At 41.1% G+C, this 25,303-nt stretch overlaps 1 protein-coding gene across 2 annotated transcripts; it reads right to left on the reverse strand.

The window, feature by feature from the left end:
* Positions 1-337: 337 nt before the first annotated feature.
* On the reverse strand, positions 338-3,174 carry NR0B1 (nuclear receptor subfamily 0 group B member 1). Of its 2 annotated transcripts, XM_039551842.1 has the most exons (3): positions 2,437-3,174; positions 787-879; positions 338-698 (listed from the first exon to the last, which is right to left on the reverse strand). In XM_039551842.1, exons 1-3 carry the CDS (start codon positions 2,996-2,998, stop codon positions 679-681), a joined length of 675 nt encoding a protein of 224 aa, XP_039407776.1. In that variant the 5' UTR covers positions 2,999-3,174; the 3' UTR covers positions 338-678. The 2 variants fall into 2 exon arrangements, with proteins under 2 accessions (XP_039407776.1, XP_039407771.1); XM_039551837.1 differs by having other exon boundaries at positions 338-879; positions 2,437-3,164.
* Positions 3,175-25,303: the final 22,129 nt, after the last annotated feature.

Consider the following 25,303-nt stretch of genomic DNA (forward strand, 5'->3'; position numbering starts at 1 on the left):
AAGTCCACCCTGCTAGTTCTCCTGACCCTAATCAGCTTTGGCTGTTTGCTTATTTTTAGAGGTGGTTTTTATTTGCTTGTTGTTTTGGGGAACAGATTTATTTTATTTTCCTGGAGCCCAGAGTATGTTGAATGGAATGTTTTACTGCAAATATTAGAGTTGATGAAGCTACTTTAAGGTTCATTAAGCCTCAAAATACTCCTAATACATCTTCCCCATATGGAAGAAAACCTTAGGTGAATATTTAATAACCTTCATAGACTCTGATTCTGTAAAGTCAATAGTAGTAAGAATTGCAGTAAGACTGCTTATTTTGAAAAAGCAGGGATTACTCACCTTGAGAGTACAATATAGTAAATATGTTCTTTATTCAGAGACATGGTAAAAGAATAGCCAGTCAGCTTTGGATATGAACATTCTCTACAACCTTAAAGCTTGTTATGATGATCATAACCTTATTCCAGAACCACCGTGTTTAATAAAAATTAATTTCAGAACTTGAAGAATATTTTATTATGGAATACAAAAATACTATCTATGTAAAAACAATAAGTTAGTTTATTTACAATACTTTACACTATCCTGCTCTGTGGCTTCCTTTGCACTGGACTTATTTTCATTATTTTACACACCTTTATAATTTTGCACAAAGCATTTCCAAAAGCATGTCATCCATGTTCACCGCTCCAATGATGGGCCTGAAGAATAATTCAGCAACCACATTAGCATTAATAGATCTTAACAAGGAGAGAACAACATTCAGCTTGGCAAATCTGGCTTCATCACCTCTGTGAACGAGTCTGACATGTTCCTTTAGAGCTTGTTGTGCTTCCCTCTGCAGCCCTTCAATGTACTGTGTACACTGCAGTCCAGGTAGATCTGAAAAGGAAATCAAATTATTTCGTTTACATAATTTTTGTTTATAAAACAACATTATTCTTACAGAACAACTCCTAACAGCCCACAGATTGTAATTATCACACAAGGAAAGAAGGAAATTAAATTGCTAGAGGACTTCTTGTATGCAAAGTCAACATGCCAAATTTTATTGGGCACGTCAAATTCTTATCATATCACACTCTTCTTCACAAACCTTAAATATGAATGTTCATCAACATTCACTTAAGTGCTAAACAAATTAGCTGATAAAAACTTTGATTGAAGAATGCTCTCCAAAACACCATTACAGTGGAGAAGACAATAAAATTAACTTTTTCAGTTTTTCACTTCTACAAAAATGCATTGTTCACATTTAAGGCTTCTTTTGACAACTGTTTCTACTCCAGTTTATAAGTGGCAAGAAGTACTGACTCCAACATACAACAGAAGTTTCCCAATGAACCATAGTAAGGATACTGAAAGATGGAAGGTGCAGAATTAGGGCTATATGTGACCACAGAATCATTTTGGATGGAAAAGACCTCCAAATTCAGCGAGTCCAACCACTAACCTAACACTACCAGGTCCACCACTAAACCATGTTCCTGAGCAACATAGCTATATTTTTGAACAGTTTCAGGGATGGTGATTCAACCACTTCCCTGGGCAGCCTCTTCCAAAGCCTGACCACCCTTTCAGAGAATAAATTTTTTCTACCAGAACAATGCCTCTATCATTTTACATTAGACCAGCTTCCAAATTTGCCTTGTGTAACATAAGCTTCACCATTGTAACTTTTTCTCTCTTACCTGTATAGGAAGCAAAGCTACAGGAGCAGGATGATAAATGCAAAGTACTACTGTAGGAACCTAACCATCAATAACTAACAGTTTGGCTGTGGGAGTGCTGGAAGAGCCCTGTCCCACTTTAACAGGGCACTGCCATACTTGGGAAGTGCCATATCCAGCCTGACAGCTACCTTTCAGGCGAAGTCACCAACATGATAATATGTCCCTTGGTAGAGCTGCGTTCATGGGAGTCTCCACAAAGAGAAATGGCAAAAAACACCCCGATCATAAGTGCTACACCAGAAGCCAAAACAGCACTTTGTTGTGGAAGCCCTGAGCCTTCCCTTGCTCCCCGGGGCGCGCAGACCGCCGGGCACGGCACGGGCAGACCCGCTGCCCTCGGGCGGTGGAGCAGAGGTCCCGCCGCTCCCCTGAGGGAAACGAGCAAGGAGCCGCTGCTGACTCCCAACTTTCCCTAATCAACTGGCAGGCGCTTGGAATTCGCTTTGTTCGTGGAAAGCATCTGTGGAGGGCGCCAGCCCTCAGGACCCCAGACCGAGCCTCTGCCGGACCCCCTCCTGCCTGCGGCCGGGATCTTGAGGAGGGGGCAGAGGGTGAAACCTTGTTCCGCGTCCCTCTCCTCCAGCACCTTTTTCAGCCTGAGGAAAGCCCCGGGTCTGCCCCGCTCCCCTGGGGATACAGGAGGGTCTCTCCGCCCTCCCCGCTGCCCTGTGGCAGAGAGACCCCTCTGCCCCGCCCGGCCACTCACCCGGGTTGAAGAGCACCGTCCCCTTGAGGTAAGCGTACTCTTTGGTGCTGATGTCCAGGCTCCAGCACTTGGCCAGGAAGCTCTTGATAGCCTGGATGTCGCCGGCCGAGGGCAGGTGAGGGCCGTGTTGCGGCCGGCCCGGTGCCGGTGCCCGCGGCGGGGGCTGCTCGCCCTGCTGCCGGGCGGTGAGGATGCGCTGCAGCATGCTGGGCTCCGCGCTCTCCACCGTCTCCAGCTGCACCCGGTCCTGCGCCAGCCCCAGCAGCAGCAGCGGCGCCCAGCAGCTGCGGACCAGCAGCAGCTGCTCCTCCAGCGGCAGCTCCTGGAAGCAGGGCACGTTCTGGACGAAGCGCAGCGTCTTCACCAGCACGGCCGAGGCCGCCTTGCAAGCCACCTGCGGGCTCCGCAGGGCCACCCGCCTCCGCGACCCGCACGGGCAGCCCTGGGGCGCCGGCCCGGCCGGCGGCACCGCCCGCTCCTCGCTGCGGAGGATGCTGTAGAGGATGCTGCTGTGCCGCCGGCCCTCCGCGCAGCAGCGGCAGCAGCGCTCCACGCACGCCATGGTACCCGCGGGTCCGGCGCCCGGGGGCCGGGCTGAGCCGCCTGGGAGGCTCGGCGGGGCGGTCCCTGCCTCCTGGGCCCGCCGACGGACGCGCACTGCTCGCCCTCTGCCCGGCTCTTTAACTTATTTATAGCCGGCGGGGGTGTGTGCCTGTGTCTGGGGGTGTGTGTGCAGCCGCAGGCGCCGTACCGGCGGTTCAAAGGGGCAGACACTCTTTACTGGCTGGAAAAGAGGCGGGGGAGAGGAGGGGGGATGAAAACCAAACCAAACCCTCCTCCTCCTTAGCTGAGACAGCGATACCTGGGGGAGCCGGCGAGCCGGGCACCTCGGTCCGCAGGCTGCGGCGTGATGAGCGGCAAATTGCACCCTACTCGCCCAGCGCGGGGCCACGGGATGCCCCTTCCCGGCCCCACTTTCCGAGGGGGTCTGGCTGATGTTATGCCGGAATGCTCAGAGCAGGGCAGGGCAGGGCAGCTCCCGCTGCTCTCTCGTTTTGACACCGTAGGGAGCAGCTCCCGCCCCCGCGGTCCCCGCGGGACCCCACCGAGAAATGACAACCGGCTCCACCGCCGTCACAAGTACCCGAGAGGTCTGGGGGAGGAGAGAGAAAGGTGTATTGGTGAAGAAAGGAGTGCTGAATTGGTCCAAATAATTAAATTCCCGCAGGAGAGTAAAAGGTGACACCACTAATGACACAGAGGACTTTTGTGTATGCTTGCCCTAAGGAGTGATGCCTTGTGTGCCAATTGAACTCCTCAGTGCTGCCCTGCGGGGAGAGAGGATCGGACATGTCCCTGCCCAAATGGGTGCTCTGTGAGGGGTGCAAACAAGGCTCTGTCAGCGTGCCCTGAGGCTGGTGCCGCTGCAGCACCCACGGGGATCTCCCACCGAACCACTCCCATTAATAATTCCCTTGCTCTGCCTTTCAACACATGGCCCATCTTTCTGATGTCATGTTGTCCCATCCATGCATTTAAAATATTTTCATTTTCCCTTCAGGCTCTGTTTCTCCATGAATCTTTCCTCTTAGATACTTTCAGTGACCCATCTCCTCCGAGTAACATATGGACTCCAAAGCAAGGAGATAATCCTTCCAGGCCTTGATGTTTACACAGGAGGGACAGGGGAATAATGATTGTCCAAGTGTGGACTTTTGAATGAAAAATAAGCACCTTCTCAGCTAAGCTAAGTAAAAGTGGGTGCAGCAAAGAGGAGTAAATAAACACTACAGAAAGTAAAGTTACTTCTGTCTGCTGCATATGGGTTAAAACAGAAACATTTTCTGGTTCATGTGATCTGGAAGAGCCTTGACAGAGTTAGAGAAAGCAGCCAGTTTTAAGCAAAATTCTGTACCTGCTCCACTAATATCTTCTACCAAGAGAAGATTAAATCACCCTTGGAAAGCTGCATTTTCTTTCCATAACCTTATTAATGTTTTTTTAAGAAAATACCATTGAGTGCTTTGGATTTTGTAGAAACAAAATAATTTTGGGCTACATCTTGGCAATTTCTTTTCCCTGTGAAGTCAATCCTACCCTATCAGCTTACACAAGCATAGAGTCATATAGTCTTTTCCAAGTGTTTCTTCACAATTGGACTCAGAGGGGATATTCTTTACAAAAGTCTTTTACAAATGGCTTGTGCTTTTTGTAAGGCACTTTTCTATAAAGTTATATAAAACACTGATGGGCTACCTGCCTCAACTAAACCTTGTTTCCAAATGCAAACTGTCCAAAATCTAGATTATCATACTTCTGGTTTTACCTGTGAAATGCATTTTCTTTTCCACAGACCCTAACAAGAGAAAGCCCTTTACTGGCTTTGCAGTAGTGGAGAACTGCACCAATTAAGTGATGTCTGCACTTTGCTGATAGGTCAGTTGTTTCACCAAACGTCCTCTAAGAAAAAAAAGATGTTAGACATCCAAAACAAATGTATTAATTTCAAATATTACCAATTTTTTCATTTGAATAGTGTAATTGGTAAAGGGAAAACAGTCACTTATTTGTCTAGAATTTTTCTTTGCCATTCTAGGTTGTTTCCTGTTATAGTCATCAGTGCTTCCTCAGCATTAGGGTTTTAGATAGTTTCTTTCAGCCTTTTTAGTCTTTTTCCTTCTTATTTTTTTTGGGAGGAGGGGTTGTTCACTTACTTCAGAGGTAAATCTTGCCAATTTTTAGAAAAAGAGCATCTCAAAGCTTTTAGTTGTCTTCAGTAGCATTTCTCCTATGAAGTACAGATTAGTAGTCTGACTGTGGAATCTAGATGTGTTTTTTATGAGTCTAACTTGGAAAATATCTATGGGAAAGCATGGTACAGCTGAGACTGGAATCATTGCCTTTGCAGCTTTGACCTTGGACTCCAGCTGTGGGAATGTTCTGCTTATTATGGGAGGATGCTGCTTACACAGGGCTATAGACAAAGGAAATATTTAACTTTTATACCAAGTCTACAATAGATTTTTCTTTCCCTGATGTAGCAATATTGGTTGCAGGTTTTTAATTTTTCAAGGTATTTCTCTTTCAAACAAGTCTGAAATGTAGATGCAATTCTTCTGTTATATAATGATTTTTCTGACTCTTCATTTTCTAAACAGACTTATACAAAAAGTCTTTGTCTTTGATAACTATAACAAAATGTGTATCCCACACTGAAACTGAAACTTGATTTACTACTCAGTGCCAGAAATCACACTGCTGTAGTTATAAGTGTACTTCCTTCTCTGACAAGTGCATTTAAGCACTCATTTCTCTCATTCTAATTCTTAATGTATTCTGATGTACATGGAAGTTTATTTTATTCAGGTTAGATAATCTCTTTCCCAGCTAAAACATTATGAATGTCTCATAAATATTTATTTGTGTTTTTCGTGTTGGTATTTAGCAATTTATAGTCTTTATTTAAAAATCTGAGTTCTGCCTGTCCATAGCATTTAAGCTAAATTAAAGTCAACAAGCATTCTATTCACAACCAAAAAGAAAACAAAATCCCTCACAGACACCTAACTATTTGATGGAAAACGCATGAAAATCCTTTTAGCATGAAGTGGAAGTGCCTGGTTTCTGCTGGAAGATCTGGTGTTGCATGGGTATTACCAAGCTCCTTGTGGTACAGTCATGAATGGGTTTACAAGCTTCCAGACAAAGGATTACTTGTTTGCATTGTTTGGGGCTTTCTTTGATTGTTTCTGTTTTGGGTTGGTTTTGTGTGTGCGTGTGTGGTTACAGGGTTTTTTTAACTCAGACAAAGCCTTGGATATGAAGGTGATAGAGTGCAGTCTTGACAGCCTCTCTCTCATGTTGCTGCTCAGTGTCTCTGTATCACTCATCTGGTAGCACATTTGGTTCTTGGCCAGAGGGCAAGACTTCAGTTTCAGAACAAGACCAAATAAGCATTTGTTTTTATGCCATCAGTGCTTCAGTGCACCATTAGATGAGACAAGCCTTTTTTTCCAGTGTAGAATTTGATCCTCATGTCCTATAAATACACACTCTTCCTTTTAGTATAAGTGCTTAAAAATAAAATTTGATTTTAAGATCAGATGTAAAATAGACTCAATTTGGTGATTAGTTCAAGAGATGTTAAATTTTCTCTACAGAAAAACAAAGTTTAATGTGGCATATTGTTATAAGGATATGTTTAGCAGTATGTCTTTTGTAAAAAAAAATGCTTTATTAAAACAAGGTTTTGGAATTGAAGTATATTTGTATTTTTCATGCTTTTCTCATTGTGACTATCCATTTGTTAGATTGACCACCATTCATATTTCCCCTATTTTACTGGGGTGTTTTTTGAAATAAGTGGGGATTAAGGGAAAAATAGTTCTACCTATGTGTTGTACCACATACTCCTGATGGCACTGCTGCCCCCTTCCTGGATGGGCAATGGATTCCTTAGGAGGAGCATACTGAGAGCCTGAGCCAAAGACAGTTGAAGTGGACCCAGCTGAGAGATGCTGACCAGAATTTCCAGAGCTGTTCTAGCTTCCCTGAGGCTATGATTTGACAGTGTTCCTGTATCCCACCAGCAGCTCACCTAACAGTGTGTGTGTCTTGGTTTGAAAGACAGGTGTCTGCTAAGGAAGGCAGGAGCCTCCCTTGGAATGGCAGATACCAACCCTCTTCCCTTCGAGTTACTATAATTTTGAAATCAAGGGGGCTTTCAGGCAAAGATATGGGAAATAGGAATAACAGTTCTTTACTATTATATATCTATATGTGTATAACCAGCCAAACAAACAACAATAACTATGGCAGTAACAGCAAACAATCACAAACCGAGTCCCAGCCTTCTCGGCTGTCAGGCCCTTTCCCCTCGGGTGCAGTTCCGCTCGCAGCCGGCAGGGGCGCTGGCGGCTCCCGGTGAGCAGGGCAGGTGCGATGGTTCCCCCGCGGCTGCAGGGGGCGCTCCGGAGCGAGCTCGGGAAACACGCGGCACTGGTGCCCTGGGATCCCGGGAAGGGATGGGACAAAGGCTTCACAAACCCCTGGGCAGCCGATCCCGGTGTCCGGCCGGACCCTCGGGAACAGCAGGCTGGAGCGGCAGGGACGAGCACAAATCCCGGGTGGCAGACAAGATGTATCCAAATTCAGAAGCTGTGGTGGGAACCCCTCGAAGATCTTGGCAGGCAGGGCGCGACAGGGCACGACAGGGCTACAGAGTAGCAAAGGCTTGCAGCAGTGGCGGGGTCAGGGCGGCTGCAGCCCGGCTCCCAGCGGGGCAGGGAAGGCAGGCTTGGGATCCCGGGGTTTCTCTGGTAGGAGGAAAGCAGCCTAAGAAGCAGCGTCTCTCTCCGTCCAAACGCTGGGAACTGACTGCCCACCAACCCAAGTGATAAAGAGCAATCAGATGCACCCCACCTCTATAGCCAGGTCTTTTGTTTTTCTTAAATACCCAGCAATTTGTCCCCCTAGCAACACGAATGGGAAAAATTCCTTTAACAGAAAAAAAACAGGAGAACTCCTAAAACCCCAACAGTGTGCTTGGTCTGGAGCAGGATGAGCATATGGTGACACTTCTATGGAATTAGCCAAAGTATATAAAAAAGAGTTTATTCCAGGTTTAGACCTTCCTGCCAGCTGCCTGAAAGCAGGTGATGTCTAATCCGGTATAAACTGTAATGGTGCAAAATCAGCCTTTTAACATATCTTAAACAAACCAGAACATGCAAAAGGAAATATATTGTTGTTGTTGCCAGATCAGTTCTTTGTAAAATGTGGCCATGACATTTTGGATACAAAAATAGCAATCCTCAATTTCAATTTACTCTTATTGGACCACACACTTCACTGTCATGTTTCCACTGGCAGAGAGCAAATTTAAGGACGCCTTTGCATATCCCAGACCTTTTTTTCTTGTACCCATATGCTAATTTCCCTCAGCAAATGCTGAGTAGGTTAATTAGGTTTTGGGGTAGGCAAAATCAGGGAAAGAAGCAGTCTTGTGAACTTTTTGCAGTGAAAGGCACTCAGTTGTTTCCCATTAAAAAAAGATTAATTGATCTTTGGGGTCTGTAAAGAGCTGTGGGCCTCAGCAATCCGAAACTGTATATTTAGATATGCTATTGGGGTTTCAGTGTTTAGAGGCAAGTAATAACTTGTATTTTGGTCCAAAGCAGGTTTATGGGGCTCCCAAATATCTGCCAGTGTGGAATGGTTAAGGTTGCAGTCCCATAAGCCCTCCTCAGCCAATCTAGCAGCTCACTGGAGCTCAGAGAGGTGACTCCCACAGGAGTGTTGCTGACACTGCTTTCCTTGCCCCAGCTCTGGCACACACCTTGTTCTTTGGTGAGCAAAATCTTCTTTCTAATCTGGCAGCATTTTTGTAACAGCCAGTACAAGAAAAGTAGCAGAAAAATGAGATACCTTGAAATGGGCTCTCTGTGCTTTATTTTACCCAGTGATACTTTTGAAGTTTCTGCCCAACCTGAGAAGTTGGAACACTTGTGAAACAGCAGAATTGTGCCTGGTGAGGCAGCAAAAAACAAACACATCAAGGAAAAAAATGTGGTTTTCTGCTAATTGAACTGAACTGAATTCAGCTATGGCTGAAATGGGTGCCAGAGCCAGTGGAAAGGTGTAGCCTCACCACCCTTTCAGGACAATGGGGAAAGAGTAGGAAATACTGCTGCAAACCAGTATTCCACTCCCTACTCCTGGTCAACCTTGTTCCCCATTGGTTGTTTTGTGTTCCCCTGCGCGGGGAGGACCCTGGCTTGTCCCGTGATTGCTACAGTTCTTGGGCAAGACCCCGGCCATGCGGCTGGAAAATAAACACCTCTAAAACATCTATCAAGAATCAGTCCCTATTTTTCCACAGGCCTCGCTGGCGTATGCATGTTGCAGTAATCCCTGCTGCAACAATGGTGGAGATGCTGGGGATAACGATTCCCTGGAGTCAGCGGCTGAAACTATCAAGATTTTGAAGATCCCCAAGCATTCGTGAGTAAAGAAACTTTCTGGATTTCTCTTCTTCCTTCTGTTTGGCTGTTCTCTCTGGACTATGGAAGAATCGTGGGAAATGCGGCTGTCTAAGCCACAGAAGGAAATGTCTCTAGAAATTAAAGAAATCCTGGCACAGCAGAACATGAAACTTGCTCCAGGATATCTGGAACATTTTTTTGACTGGCTTTTCAAAAATTTCCCTTATGTTTCTCGAGATTTACTTTTTGACGTTAGTCCTCCTAAAATTAGTATCTTCAGTTTTTGGACCGAGATCATAGATAGGTAATGGCTCAATCAAAACATACTGTAATGACAGAACTTCTCTGTGCACTTCCTGTAATCAATGAAGTTCTTGAGAAGCACGTGCATGGTCCCTTTACCTCTATGGCAGAAGATGACTGTCATCGCATGGCTGAAACCACGCGGCAGCCATCCCAGGGGCGCGTGACTGCAGCCACCGGATCTCCCGTGCCCGTGCAGGTGGAGGTGCCTGCGCTGGATGCTCCCGGCCCCCTTGGGAACGCGCACCTTATCGCGGGCCCCATCCCTGTCTCGGGGTCCCCTGCCACGCGACCGCGAGTGAGGGAGCGATGCCGCAGGTGCCGCGGGTGCCGTGGGCCACGAGCAGCCAGGAACCGGGCATCGGCGTGGCAGCCCGCTCTGAGCACACGGCTCGGAGAGCCCTGCGGAGGGAGAAGCGGCGGTTCCCACAGCGACACGAGAAGCCGCGCAGCTCAGCACCGAGCCGAAACGGGGCCGCTCTCAAAGCAGCGTGGAGTTTGCGGAGCGGAACCGCTCACAGGGCGCGGGTCCGGCAGCGATGGCAACGCGGGGCCACGCAGAGCCCAGACACGCCGGAGCAGCGCCGCTCGGAGAACGTGGAGCAACAACAATGCGGGGGCCTGACAGAGACTTTGGAGTCGGCAAGGCAGCGGCCGCGCAGGACCAGCACCCACGACAAACACGCAAGCACATGATAGGAGAAGTTGTAGCAACGAAAATCACAGGAATTGTGAAATGGTACAATGTAAAAAACAACTATGGATTTATAACACAAGATGATACAGGAGAAGATTTATTCATCCATAGAACTGCCATTAAAAGGAATAACCCTAGAAATTACCTGCAAAGTGTAGGAGATGGAGAAGCTGTACAATTTTATATAGTGCAAGGAAAGAAGGGTTTTCAAGCAGCAAATGTTACTGGGCCTGGAGGTATTCCAGTCAAAGGCAGCCGTTATGCACAAAATTATAAACAATATCCATCCCAGCAACTTCCCTACCCGCAACCTACTTTCCCCTTTTACCCTATACCCAGTATGAACCCTTTCCTAAGTTTACGCCATCCCCAATTTATTCCTAATCTGTTTTTCACCCCATGGCTTCCCTATATAATTCCCTTTCCCCACAATTCCTCTCCGATACCAAGGTGGGGATGAAAAAGGGGAGGGAAGAAATTAACTATTGTTGTTTAGAGTTCCAACAGGTACAAATGGAAGAAACCCTCTCCTGCCTCAGTTTCCCCACAAAGCATGCTCAGAGAGTCCTGTCTCCCTTCTGCCAGCACTAAGATGTTCCAGAAGAAAAAAAAATCTGTTTGGACATTTAGAGACTCAGGAGGGTGGCTTGTTTTCTTTTGAAATTGTTATCTTATGTTCGTCCAGTTCTTTCCAATGTTAAGTTTTAAATCTCTTTTAGTTAAAACAAAAGGGTGAAGTGTTGGGGTTCCTCCACCCTGGTGTGGGGTCCAGGGGGAGGGGGACCCTGGAGTAGAGGCAGGGCTTACGGAGTTTCCCTACTCCCCGGTCAACCTTGTTCCTCATTGGTTGTTTTGTGTTCCCCTGCCCGGGAAGGACCGTGCTGGTCCCATGATGGACACAGTTCTTGGGCTGCACCGCGGCCATGTGGCTGGAAAATAAACATCTCTGAAAAACATCTAGCAAGAATCAGTCCCTATTTTTCCACGGGCCTCGCTGTCTTACGCATGTTGCAGTAATCCCCGCTGCAACACCTCTCAGCCACCAAGTGGAACTGCTCCCTCAGGAAGGTAAAACCCTAAAGCTTGACAGTTGAAAAAATTAGGTGTTAGGAGAGGGCTTGTAGCAAGCTTTGGTTTTAAATTATTCTTTTAAATACCATGCGAAATTGATCTGTGCTCTTGCTGATGACACGAATAAGGGAAGTGTGTTATAAAATATTAGCGTAGAAATAGCTTTCAGTTACTTACTTTGAAGAATACATTCTGATACAGAATAACAAATGGGTAACAGGCAAAAAGCTCAATTAAGCGAGATACTGTTCAAGGTTGCGGCTTAAAGAATAAAACACATTCCAGCTCTACAGTGGCAGGAGGATACTATGTATCCATTGCACCAATTTTTAAGCTTAAAGTTCTGTATGTTACTGCCTCTAATTGTCTGAGACTGGTGAGTTCACAAATACACTGTCATTTGTGACTGATATCATAGGACATTCTGCTAATACAAATTTACATTCAAATAGGCCTATAATTTAGCATATATTTTATCTGAATATCAATGTGCTGGTTTTAAAAATCCATACATCTTTCCATAGGTTTTAATTCATACATATTTCACACAAGTTGGATATTTAAAAATACTGTCGTCTGGTGAATCAGTGAAATAATTTCTCATTATTATATATATTTATATATGTTATATAAAAAATATATATAATAATATGTATGTATATAATATATATTATATACATATAATATAATAATATATATTATATAATTATATATAATATATCTATTATATATATATAATTTGTGTAATGGTATTAAAAATGTATTTCTTTGGTTTTCACTATTCTTCAAACATGAGTTTGAAAGGTACATATTTAATTTACAGCTTCATCTATAATCTGTATCTCAAATACTTATGCTCTTCAAATAACTTCTGCAGTTCTTTGCATTCTTTGCTCCCATCACCATTCACCAGGTTTCTAAATTTTCTACCCATTCTGTAGCTAACGAGGAAATCACTTGGCATTCTGTTCTGCTGTCTGCTGGCAGACAAGACAGACTGCATCTTCAGTTTTGTTGAAATAATCATGTTAGCTTACCCTCTTTAAAGAAAGGATTTTTCTCACCTAGATCTTTTCCACACAGCCGGATTAGGGAGTGACCCAGCAGTTCTGTTGGTACATTTGGTGTACTTGCAGTCATTGATAGCCCAAAGTACAGTGGGAAGTGCTCACATCTTAATCTGTCCAAGCTGCAGCCAGACAGCATCCTTGGCTGGGCTGTGACTCAGACTTTGAGGCTGAGGAGGACCATCAATTCCCCTTTCTGATTTCCTGAGGGCACTGTTAAACACGGAGCTGTTGCTGACTGAAGTACAACTTCTGCTCAGCTCTGTGCCTCAGCAGGAAACCATTCAATCTCAGTTTGAAAATTCAGTCCAAGACATTAAAGGCCACCAGTCTACTCATTGTTTATCCAGGTTTTTGTCACTCTTACTGTATAAAATTAGCACTGTGTTACTATTTTCCAGATTCAGCTTCTAACTTCTAGGGTCCTGATACATATTTCCCTATTAATTTAAAGGCACAGGAATAATCCCTGTCAATATTCACCTTTTTTTTAACAAGTAAAACATATTTTATCTTATAAACAGCCTTCAAGCTAAAACTTTGAAGGTCTTTTTTCTCTTAAGACCTGTTTCTTTAATATCCCTTGTGCCCATTGCAATGCTTTTGACAGTTTCTAAAACCCTTTGAAGTGTGGACATCAGAACTTCACAGAGGGCTCCACTTGTGCTCTTCTCACCAGTGCCAGAGAAAGAGACATAGTAACTTCCCAACTCACATTCATTACTCTGGGCTGTTACATTAAAGAATCATTAGTCTTTTGGGGTCCTAATTGCATATTGCACAGGGAACTCATGTTATACTGCTTCTCTGCTGTGACTTCCTACATAGTTTTCTGATCTTATTTCTATGAGCTGTTCATTAGCAGAGATAGGATGTCTTTCTTGTTTCAATTCTGCATTTGGCTGCATTATAATGTGTTCCATGTGAACAGGTCCAGCAATTCAAGGGGAGGCCTTCAATTGCTTCTCCTCATCACCATTGATCCTCATCTTCATCCATGAACGTCTACATATCCATCGAGTTGGAGATGGAAATATTTTCCTCAGTGTGTTTTTCCATTCTAAATTTCTTAAGTCAGTTATTGCTACGGCATAGTGCTGATGTTTTAAATGGTATGTCATGTCACTCAGAAAAATGCCTTACCAGAATTATAAAGAATGTTGTATCTGAGTGGTTACTTTTGGCTGGACATAGACAGAGTTGAATATTACAGTGCACAACTACAAAAATTTATTTAGGCTTCATCTTTTTATTAGAAAATTTATTTAGGCTCCTCATAACTGAAAAGTTTCATGTAATGCATTATGTTAGAAAGATACATACAGTATTTTATGATAAAAAGAAAAAAAAAAAAGAAGAGAAAAAATTGTGAGTCTGAATCTTCTGGTTCTTCTCATGTCTAAAGACCTGTGTGGTAGGAGTTGCATTTTTTTAGGTCCACTTCTTGAAACATTCTGAAACCTCTAAATATTGGGGTAATAACACTGGAATCAATAATGTAAATGTCACTGAAAAACTCAGACAAATCAAGGATCATATGCTATTTTAGAGGTCAATAAGGATGTAATAGGCAATCAATTTAATAATGTTTTGGTTGTTCTGCCTTGAATACTAATCTAGTAATAAAGGAAGTACATTGGATGATGATAGAGTAGCCATAAGATGTGACATAGAAAATGAGCATGTAGAGGAAAACTTTAGCTTAGAAAACTGGAAGAAGAAATTATTAAGTGATGAGAAATAAAGAAAGGAAAAGGAAAAAGAACTGAAAATACAGAATGACTTACAGGGGATGGATACGTTTCATGAATAGACAGAATTAAGACAGTTGGTCCCATAGAAATAGGAAAGATTGATAAATACTTTTCCTTTTATTCTCGCACAAACCATACTTCACATAGATCTCTCTTTTTAGTGAAATTTCACCAGAATGTGGTTATTTTGCTATGTCCCTACTTTCTCTATCCTATCAAAGCATCTTTCTAGGTTTTGTCTCTGAAAATTCAGAAGAAGAAGCTGATTGCAAATTCCTTCTTTTACACTTTTGTTGTTTATTTTGCTTACTGGTATGCACCATGCAGAGGGTCCACCTCAAAAGGAGAAAAAAACCACCCCACAATGTCATCATTGACACTTCTTTATCTATTTCTTACTTCCAGGAACATACTCAGTTTAAATCTTCCACTTTTGTCACAGTTAAGTTTTCTCTGCACATCTGTAGCACAGTAAATCACATCATTACTTTGTCCTTTTAATCTCAGAACTGCAGTAGTTCTGAGAATCCAACCTGTTGCTGACTGTACATGTTAATATTTAAAACTTTTGCCAATTACATGAGGGTTAGTTTGAGTAAAACAGTCATGGTTGCTTTTGATTTGAAGTATGACTTTTTACTTTTTATTAACTATGTTCTATCCTTACAATAATAGTTCTCACATAAAGCATAGAAAACTTAATCTGATATTTTGTGGCTTCTTTCTACTTCTCCTAAAGCAAAATTGTATGCTTTCCTTTACCAAACTTAGCAAGGGTTAGTGCTTTACACACACAAATCCCAGAAGTTCCCTGGAGACCTTTGTCTCCCATCCGCCTCCTTCCCCTCCACCTCCAAATCCCTTGGCAGTTCACGTCTTTTAAAAGTTTCTGTCATAGCCAGTCTGAATTTTTGACAGTCTTTCCTGGTAAGGAAAGAGGGCTTAACTTAGAAGCAGGTCAGACTACAATTAAAAATTTGGAAAGGAGAGAGAAAAATTACCTTATTGTAACAGAAACTGGCTGAGTGAGTTTTCTTCCAATGTCTTGCTTACTAGAGGATATGAAGAGTCTTATCCACTGCCACAGTAGTTATTGAACTCCACCCTGACTCCTGACATTCTTCTCTGATCACTGGAATTACACCAGTGTTAGGGTCTATGTAAAATTGTGGTGCCTCAGACTGTTCAAGTCCTCTAGAGTTTTTTCCATCCCAGAAAATTAAACCAGGGTATTTTTATTAAGTCTAGGAGGAGTAGCAATGACAATGAAACAACAGTCACTGTCCAAGTCCTCTAGGCTGTCAACTATATCACCTTCATTCTAATGGTTAAATTAAACCTGCAGTGGCTTCACATCTTCATTTTGATAAGTAGACATACTCTTAATAACTTTGATTTGTTCCCAGTCATAACTACAACTCCCTGATGTTATGAAGCAACAGAAGAATGAAATCCTGTGTGTTCCCAGCATATGGAGCCTGTGTTCTTCTCTGAGACTGTAATTTGGGAAGGATGATACACTACTAAAAGAAAATTAACAGTGTTTTCCCAAAACATTTAAAAGCTGAGGTGATGTTGCTGAAGCACCATCATTTCATGTCTCTGTTGCTGACACAGCTCATGTAGAAACAGTTTTAATAAAGTCATTACAGGGTCAATGGAAAATCTCTGTACGTATCTGAAGTATGTTGAGTGATTTATGTAAGTCCATGGATATTCATTATGATGATATTCTTTCAGGTTTCCACTGACAGGCAGAGCAATGTCACCAGTAATGTCCAAAATAAATTATATCATCATAAAGCTGGACCTTAAATGCAACAGAATTAAATTTAAGGTAACTGTTAAAGTCTGACAATTAACGAAACTTAAAGGACATATTTCAAGTAGTAAATTGCCCTGCCCTGGGTAAGTATTGTCATTCAGTAGGCTTTGTGACACAGAAACAGACATATCCTCTGTAATCTGTGCTACAAGTGCAAGAAAGAGAATGTAGTGAGACAGCCTATTCTAAATTCTCTCCCCGTGTCTGGTTTACAGGTACTTTGTATCAATACATTGTTTTCAATGCTGCGTATCTCTCAGCACTTCAGTTTTCTGTATTAGGTGTTTGCTGTGGTCTGTAACCATCAACAGATTCTTCTGTGAAGGTTCATGTGTAAGTGATTACCCCCAGCAATTGTGCAACTGGCCCCAGTGAAAGTAAGGAGTGCTCATGGATTTCCTGATACAGTCTGCTTTTATATTGCTGTTTATGTGGGATGATGATAACTAAAGACTGAGATAAGTGTGCCATTGTGTCAGTGTGCATCTCTGACTAGTAATAAGAGACTATCAACAGTTTGGCACAGGGATTATCACAATTGGCTGAAGAGGATCAAAACCAGAGAGGACAAGCAACAAAGATGTGACATTATTTGCCTGAGATTATTTATTAAATCAAAAACTGAATTGTGAAGCAAATCTGCCAGTTTGTTTAAGCCAGCAATAAATTTTCTCAAAGGTTCAATGAGGTCAAGGTTCATCCCACATATTACGGATTTCCCAATTTATCCTCCCTTCCACACCAGGCCTAGCATACACCTTAATTTTAAAATACTGCAGTCCATGTTCAATACAGCATGTTCATTTTGCTGAACATTCAAAACCAAACTGGAAACTTGGTTCTCTAATCAGCTGAAACAGAGATCGGCCAATTTCCTCACCAGTAAAGCACTGAGAAGTGTGAGCAGTATTCACAAAAGATCATGCTGGCTATTAAATGTTCCAGGTCAAAGGCCCACTTTCAGAGAAATAGTGGAAGCTAACATAAAAGGGAGTAGTCAGCATTTCTGGTATCAATGCTGGGAACATTTGCCTATTTGTCCACCACTGGTGATGTGCCAGAGCCCTTTCCACCCAGTAAACAGTCCAGTGCAGAATCAATTCTGCAAAATTTGCCATTTCACTTTCATTAATCTTCTTTTTTTTCCTTGTGTGGTGGTTTCATGCAGGTGTTCATTCCCTAAAGCCCAAGTTTTTCTCTGAAAATGCTTTTGTAGGCATTACAGGGACCCTAACTTCAGGATCCAGTAATATCTGTAGTAGTTTTCTCCAAAACATAGAAGATACTGATACACATCTGTGTCATATTTATTGAAAACATTTACTGTTCCTGGGGAGTGGGGCCTGGGGAGAAGAAAAAATGCTTAGAAAAGCTGGATAGGAGGGCCTGTTCTTTCATAATCATCTAAAGCCATCAGAGTGGTTTTAGTTCTTTGTGATAAATTGCTGAAGTTAAATAAGAACAAGCAGGAAGAAGATCAAGTGAAAGAGAAGATAATTTTCCTATGTTGAAACCTATCATTATGATGAAATTAAGAATATGATTAACATCCTCAAGGACACTGTCTAGGAAAAAAAAGCCAGCATTTTGAGACTCCAACTTAATACACACAATTTGCATGCTGTTATCCTAGATTTGACTGCTAAAAAGGAGTGAAAACTTTAGTGTTTTAATCCAGTGATAAATCGTGGGTTAATGAAGAGGGAGAGGCTCTATTTTCCCTGTTTAAAGTTGTCCCTGCATGAAAGCCTTGCTCTACATCCCATATTTACTATCAGGGCATGTAACTTCTCAGTCAAGTGATTTTGGTCAGTGAAACACTACAGCTTAAGAGTCCCATGGTGAACTGATGAAAAAAGGTATAAAAATAATGAACCTTGGAGTTATGTATAGAGAAAACATTCCTCTTTGCTTTAGCAGGTTTACATTTGTTCAGCTGCTTCATTGCAGGCCAAGAGTCATGCAGAAAGGAATGGAAACAAGACGGGTAGAAATAGACAGGAAGATTAAAATTTGTAGAGTCAAAGCATGTCTGCAGTTTCCCACTAGGTAAGGCTGTTTGCTTATATCAAAATCTTTGATACTTAACTGTATGCAAGAGTAATGTGATGATTTTTTTTAATTAAAAGGTAAATAATAAGAAAGAAGTCTGTGATTTTTATTTCCATTAAATTCACTCTTGAATGAGTGATTCTGACTGAAGACGTTTCTTTACTTTTTTCAGTAAAATGGTGCAGTTGTGCTCTAATTTAAATAGTTTTATAGTCATATGATCTTACACTCCTAGCCCTTTATTCTGGTGCTGAGAATTCAGTGTTTAACTCAGGGCAATGAAGAAAATCCAGTTCAAGGAACAAACCAGCTTTTCTACTTTTCTTTCTTTGTGTCAAGAGAAAATAAGCTATTTCCATAAATTTACATACCAATAAATTTATAGCAATTTTTATACCAGGGATTATATTAAATTTGCTTCAGAAATACGTACTCATACATATTACCATATGGATGTGCTTTCATTCTGAAACAATGCAGGGGCTTCTGAAGAAGACCATGGCTGGATTAACGAATTGAAAGTTTCAAGATCTGATGACTGCTGAAAAGTTGATTGCTTCCTTAAAATATTCTAAGCAACTAGAGAGACCATCACAGAGCAACAGAGATTCATTCAATTCACAATCAGATTCACATATTTTAGTCGCCTTCTCCGCCAGCTTTACTTTTCATTTTCATTTAGATCATACAAGTGTATAATAAGAATACAAATCCATTTTCCAGTATTTTTGAAAATGAACAAGTAAATTGTTTGAACCTTGTAGCTCAATGTTCAATTTACCAATCTGAGGATGCTCTACATCTTTTGGTTAAAAATTTGAGATGACTGAAGTAAACCTGCTGTTTTGAAAAATAACTGGATAAGGGGAAAAGAAAAACAACAACAAACAAAAATCTAAAGTCCAAGAAAATAGATTATTTTAAGAAGAGACAGTAAAAAACATCAGGATAACATGAGTGACTGAAAAATATTCATGAACCACAGTGTGATTCAGACATACAGTTTATCAGAAAGTTGTTCTGAGAGGTTGTGAACACCTTGGTTTGCCCTGTAGCTCATTTTATTTTGACTCTGAGAGCCATCCATCCATCCATCCTTTTCCCTTCATAGCTACTAGTTTCTTCTATGAGTAATATATTTTATGGGTTTGAGTTAATTTCTACTAAATCCTCTAGTTATGGTGATTTTTTTATTCTCTTACTCAGATTCTGTAGAGTATGAAGAGGTCATAGGTGAGCCAAGTCTTTGTAATGCTCAGCCAGTAACCAGGGGGAGAAGAAGCTTGACCAGTGTTCATATAAATTGCATCCCACCTTTCCAGGGTCGAGTTAGTCCCTAGTTTTCCATTTCACATCCTGCATTTTACCATGGTTGCTAACAGAATCACTAGAAGACCTAAACCTATGGAGAGTTCTCTCACTGCTTAACTTTAACCTCAGTGCTTTTAACTTTAAAAAATCTGATTTTTTACAAAAATTCAAGAAATCTGCCCTGAGCATAATATTTGAAATCTTTGAATGTTGGAGAATGTGCCTTTTTGACTCCTAATTAAATTAAATTATACCTCTCCCTATCAGTTCACCTCTTTATCATAACCTTGCAATTTAGTCCAATAATACCTAAATTCAAATCAAATTACTCAAATAGATTTGGATACTTGGATTGGTTTATTCCTGCCTTCTTGGCTGCACTTCTGCTGTCAATCATTTTCAGTGGAATAAAGTGAAATAAAGAAATTCTGCCTTATTTGTGCCTTTCTGTCCTAGCTTCATGTAGTGGGAAGGGATGGGAATGGCATAAAGAGGATCTTAGAGCAACAAGAGCTCTAGCAGAAGAATGCAGAAGTAGCATTCTGCAATAATTTGCATAACCATTACAATATTGGACCACTCTGTTACTTAGAATTCAGACTAAAGAAACACTACAGCATGTTGTGTATGAAAAAATCAAAGAATACTGATAAACTAATCAATTTTGGTTTCTTTCCCTGTCCCTGCACTTGCGTGACACTAATCTGTGTCCAGCCAGACAGGCCTAACTCAAACTATCTCAAAGCAATTTGTCTTTCCACAATATGGAGAAGGTTTTTTTATTCCTTAAATAAAAATTTCCTCAGCAAACAAAAACGTCTGGGCCATTTTTCAGGTAGTAGGCAGTAATATGTTCCTGTCACTACTGGATAAACAGAAATACAGATGGTATCATGCATCACTGGTGAAGCAGGACTACAGTGCTTGTTTCACCTGCTGTCTCAAACACCTCAAGTGTTGTCATGGGTAGAGAGACTGTGAATAACCACAGGTTATTTCAGCAAAGCTTCTACTGCCCATTTTCCACTGACTATTTTTTTTATTTCTATTATTATCCCAGTACTAAATAACAAGAAGGAGAAGCCTTTTGTCCAGAAAATGTGTGATAAGGCAGTGCAGATGTGGTTCAACTGTGTCATTTTAAAATAAACAGGAGGTAATTTTTCCTGATATACAACAGCTGACTGATATAAGTTCTATTTGTTATCATCACTATTAGAAGAATGATCTGTTAGGACTTCTCTTTCCCCTAGAGAAGCTTAAGTTAAAACTCCAAGGACATTCCCAAATAGACTGTAATAGTTCAGACATTCTTATCAGCAGCACATGATGAAACTGTGCTGGCTTTCTCCTGCTTTCCTACAAGCCTGTGAGACTTTTCTCAAAACATCAGCAAAGGAAGGGCAAATTCGATGCACATAAGTGCAAAAACAACACTACCAACCTGCATGGTGCAAGCATATAGACAGCTGTAGATGGCTTTGTACCTTTTCTGAGTACCCAGTCTTCTATACCTATTGTCTGTATGTTATCTGCTGAAATTCCATTTGTAAAGAATTGGTCCATACCCCAGTGAAAGCTGCAATGGATTCACAGGAGGATGATATGCTTTGTAAAATGCAATGAGCAGCTTGTGGTCTTAGTGAAGAGGTTATCAATATCTAGAAAAAATATTCAGCATGGCCCTCCACATACTCACAAATACTGTTCAGAGTAGATCATTAAAGTCTTAAGCATGCCAAATCCTGCACTGCTAAGACTATGGCCTCTTTTGACTTTGGAAAATAATATCTGATATTTAAAACTGTATCTTCTTTATAATGGCATTAAAACCAAATTTATCCACCAGATTAGGATGAGAATTTAAGCAACAGAATAGGCAATTAAATTCTTATTACGTTAGAGCCTCTTCTTCTGTTTTTTTGTCCGATCATACTTCATGAACTGTGCATAAAATCACTGTTTTTTTCTGATTACCTTGCACAACATCCTTGTTGACTCATGTCTATCACACCACATTCATTGTTTTTATGACACAGTTCTTTGAGTGAATTTGTTGATTCTGCTTACTTGAAATTCACCTTTCTCTATACCCTCTTTTGTGATGGTCACCGGGCAATGGAATTGCAGTGCTTGAGAACTGCACCACAGAGCATAGACACAGGCAAGGTGAAGGGAAATGTGTTACAGCTCTAAATTACCTCAACAAGACACCGTTTCAGCACATTATCAATGCTGTTTTCAGACTGCTGTTTATGGCACGTAGCTGTCAGTCTAAGGGTTTCAAGCACACCACACAGATACATTCTGTCACATGCACGCACAATGTGTTCTGCTGGGAAGGGAAAAGAGCAAAGGTCCAGGGATTTAAAGTACACAAAGTCTGACATGTTTTCTTTAATGAAAAGCAAGCCTTCAGAGCAGAGGTGTTTCATATTTGACATATGATACTGACAATTTCTAATATGTTATAAATTTACATGTTAATTCACAGAATTGTAGAAGTGCAGGCTGCTGTCCAGAGGAGTTTATTGCATCTGTTAAAGGTGTCCTGGGCTACCCTGAGCTCCATTAGCATGAATGGAGCTTTGCTTGGATATTGTGCATAGAGTTCCTAGGTTCCTGTGACCATCTTTAGCTACATCACCATAACATGTAGTGACAGCAGAGACTACAACTTGGTTTGTAATATTTTGATTTGCCTTTTCCCCCCACAACTCAGTAATGAAAAAGGGTATCCTGTACTTACTAATTTATTTTTCAATTTCCTTACTTTCCTTGACTTAGTGATTGTATCAAAACATTTTTGAGTTTGTTTTTCTGAGCTTTAAAGGGGTTATGGGCAGAGCACAAACATGAGCAGAACAGCCCTGCTTCTATCTCAGTGTTTGTGCTTTGACTGTCAGGTAAACACAAATGAAAACCAAAAATGTTTATGACTTGGTGCACCTAAAAAAGGGGAAAAAGAAAAGCTTGTTTACTAAAAGTTCTATCTATGACCTTTAAAAACATGATGTACATTATTCAGAAAGCAAAGAACAGTGACAAGCCAAGTGTTCTTTTCACTAGAAACACTCTTCTAAAATTATTTCATAATTACAAAATTTCAAGAGATACCAAGGACAATAGAAATAAAATGTTTCTCCGAGAGGAAAAAAAAGGGCATTGTTTAACAAAAATGCTGGCAGTGCAATGAAGCAATTCAAGAATCTCACAATAATATGTTAATTTAATTTGCCTCTTGTGCTCTCTTAACAGAACCTTTATTTATTTCCATTTACCACCTGTTTCATCCTTCTGCTTACCATTAGATGCTAAATTATTTCTTCCACATGTTAATGGTTCTCTAGTTAATCACCATCCTAAAGTGTGGTGTAAAAGGTTTTGGCAATTTTTGTTTCTGATTTTTTTCATATAAAGAAAATGAAAATTATGGATATACAAACTGAAAGAGTTGTAACTGTGCATATTTAGATCTTACATATTTTACTATTTTACAGGAAACATGGACCCTGTGGTATTATGTGCTTTAACAGAAATGGAAGATGTGACCTTACAGACCTCATGTTAGAATTGCAAAGAATTGAAAAGAAATTCTATTTCTATATTAGCACTATATTTAAAAATATCGTCTGGAACATAAAAAAATAGGATTATTCTCCTGGTGAATGAAATATTAACTTTGATTAACTTTGTGTTGCTGTACCATTTAATCCTTGCTATTGACCCACTTTTCTTATTAATCATTTGAAAAAGTTATTGCATTGAGACTTATGCTCTTGTTGTTTGGAGAAAAAAATGTCATACTGTGGAGGGCTGTAATTAAAATAAATTGTATTTACTGAAAGTTTTAGCCTCGCAGTGTTAACCCCTTACAAGCTTGTGAGGAGGCTTTCAGGCAGCAGCTTATTTTAAACTGATAGCAAGTCTAAATTAAGGTCATATTCAATACAAACATAATGAGAGAACTAGATGGGATGCTGGCAGAGTGCTGGTGCATGGCTGTGCAGGTCTCTGCTCATCTCCCAGCTCAGACAGCAGATACTGTGCCTGACCTTGGATAAAACAGTCTGTCTCAGACTTCAATTTCCCGCCTGTGAAAGGGGACTAAATATCTTCCTGCTGCAGAGGTCTGTTTTGAAAGTGATGTTTATTCATGACAGAGAAACAGTTGCTCAGGGAGGCTTATACAGATACTTGATAGTTCCACCAGCTGCAACACAAGGAGGTGGTACAGGTTACGGATAGTGTGCCTGGGAAGGAGGGGTTCTACCTACCAGAACTGGCTGCTCCTGTACAACACCTCAGAGCATGGCTGAAATCCAGCTTTATCATATTTATATTCATACTATTCTTTTTCTTTCTTTCTTTTCTGCTTCATATTTTTTAGTTGTATTTGAATTTAGTCTCCTTGATGATTTTCTAAGTCTGTAAATTAAGACTAATTGAGACTGACCAATAAACCCCAACAAGGGAAGAAGGTGCAGAGGAGATGAGCAAGGAAATTTCCCCAAGAAGCTTGGGAAAAATGCAGGGTTTGAATGACCAAAGCTGTTATATAGAAGCTGACTTAGCACAAAGGGGACCAGAGGGTGGCCTTTGTTTTAGGTAAACAGCTATCAACAGTTGAGTGGATCAACAGGCGTTGTAAATGTTTCTCCTTGATGTCATTGGAAGAGTGGGAATGTCTCCCTGAGTTGGACAGATCAGCATGGGGGAGGAATGAATACTGACTTACTTCAACACAGAGTACAGAAACTGAAAAACTAACAAAATGGTTTCAAAGGGAGCAACAGGCCTGAGGTGGCTTGAACCCATGGCTGAGGTGGCTTGAACCCGTCACTTTGGTATTGTGATTGAACTCCATATTGCAGCTCCTGTAAATGCATTTGGCTAAGTGTAACTTACGTTTGTATTGTGCTGTGCAGTATATTTTGTATGACTCTGACAAATCAGAATTCCCATGTAACACAACCTTTAAATAAGTACATTTGATGTTAAACATTACAGCCTCCATATCTAAAAGAACCTGATCAGACAGTATTGGGCTTTGGTGCTACTTCACACCCAGCTTCTGAAATAGGTAAAAGAGACTGGTGGCTAATGAAAGTGACCAGAAATAAACTTTGAAGTATTCCTCTGCCTTTCGATAGGCCTTAAGTCAACAATTTTGATGACTGAACATAATGGCTTTTTTTAACATGTATGTTTTCCCTTTTGTTTTCAGAGCAGTTCCCTAAGCATGCCAAAGGTTTTAGCTGCTATGAAGAGTCCATCTTCTGGCAGCTCTATTTGGTTTTCCTCATGTTTTGCAAGGACAGCATCTTTTTAAAAAACAGCTGCAAGAGGATCAGAGATGCTATCGTTGGCAATATGAAAGTTGTGGTGGTGTATAAAATGTAAGTGGTTGTAACAATATAGGGCTCTACTGGTATCACACCTTCTGTAACAGGTGTTCCATGCAAAGACCAATTATAAAATGTATTTAAACCTAAATATTGCCACACTGCAGAGATAGATAGTTTTTCAAAATTTATTTCAGACTGTGTTACGAGCTCCTGGTCACCAAAACAGTCCCAAATAGGATAAGGATTTGCATTGTATTTAAAAAGAGTATAAAAGGGCAATTATTTACAGCTTCTTGTGAAACTAGTTCATGTGTGGACTTCAAAATATAAAAGTATGTCTTTGTAGAGAACACTCCAAACAGGAACTACAGGTTTTATACTTTGTTCTTGATTAAGAATTCTCAGTGTTGAAGATTCCTCTTTTAATACAAACACTAAGTATGTGCTGGTCTGTAG

Source organism: Corvus cornix, chromosome 1 (assembly GCF_000738735.6).
Source record: "Corvus cornix cornix isolate S_Up_H32 chromosome 1, ASM73873v5, whole genome shotgun sequence".
Classification (NCBI taxonomy): Eukaryota; Metazoa; Chordata; class Aves; order Passeriformes; family Corvidae; genus Corvus; species Corvus cornix.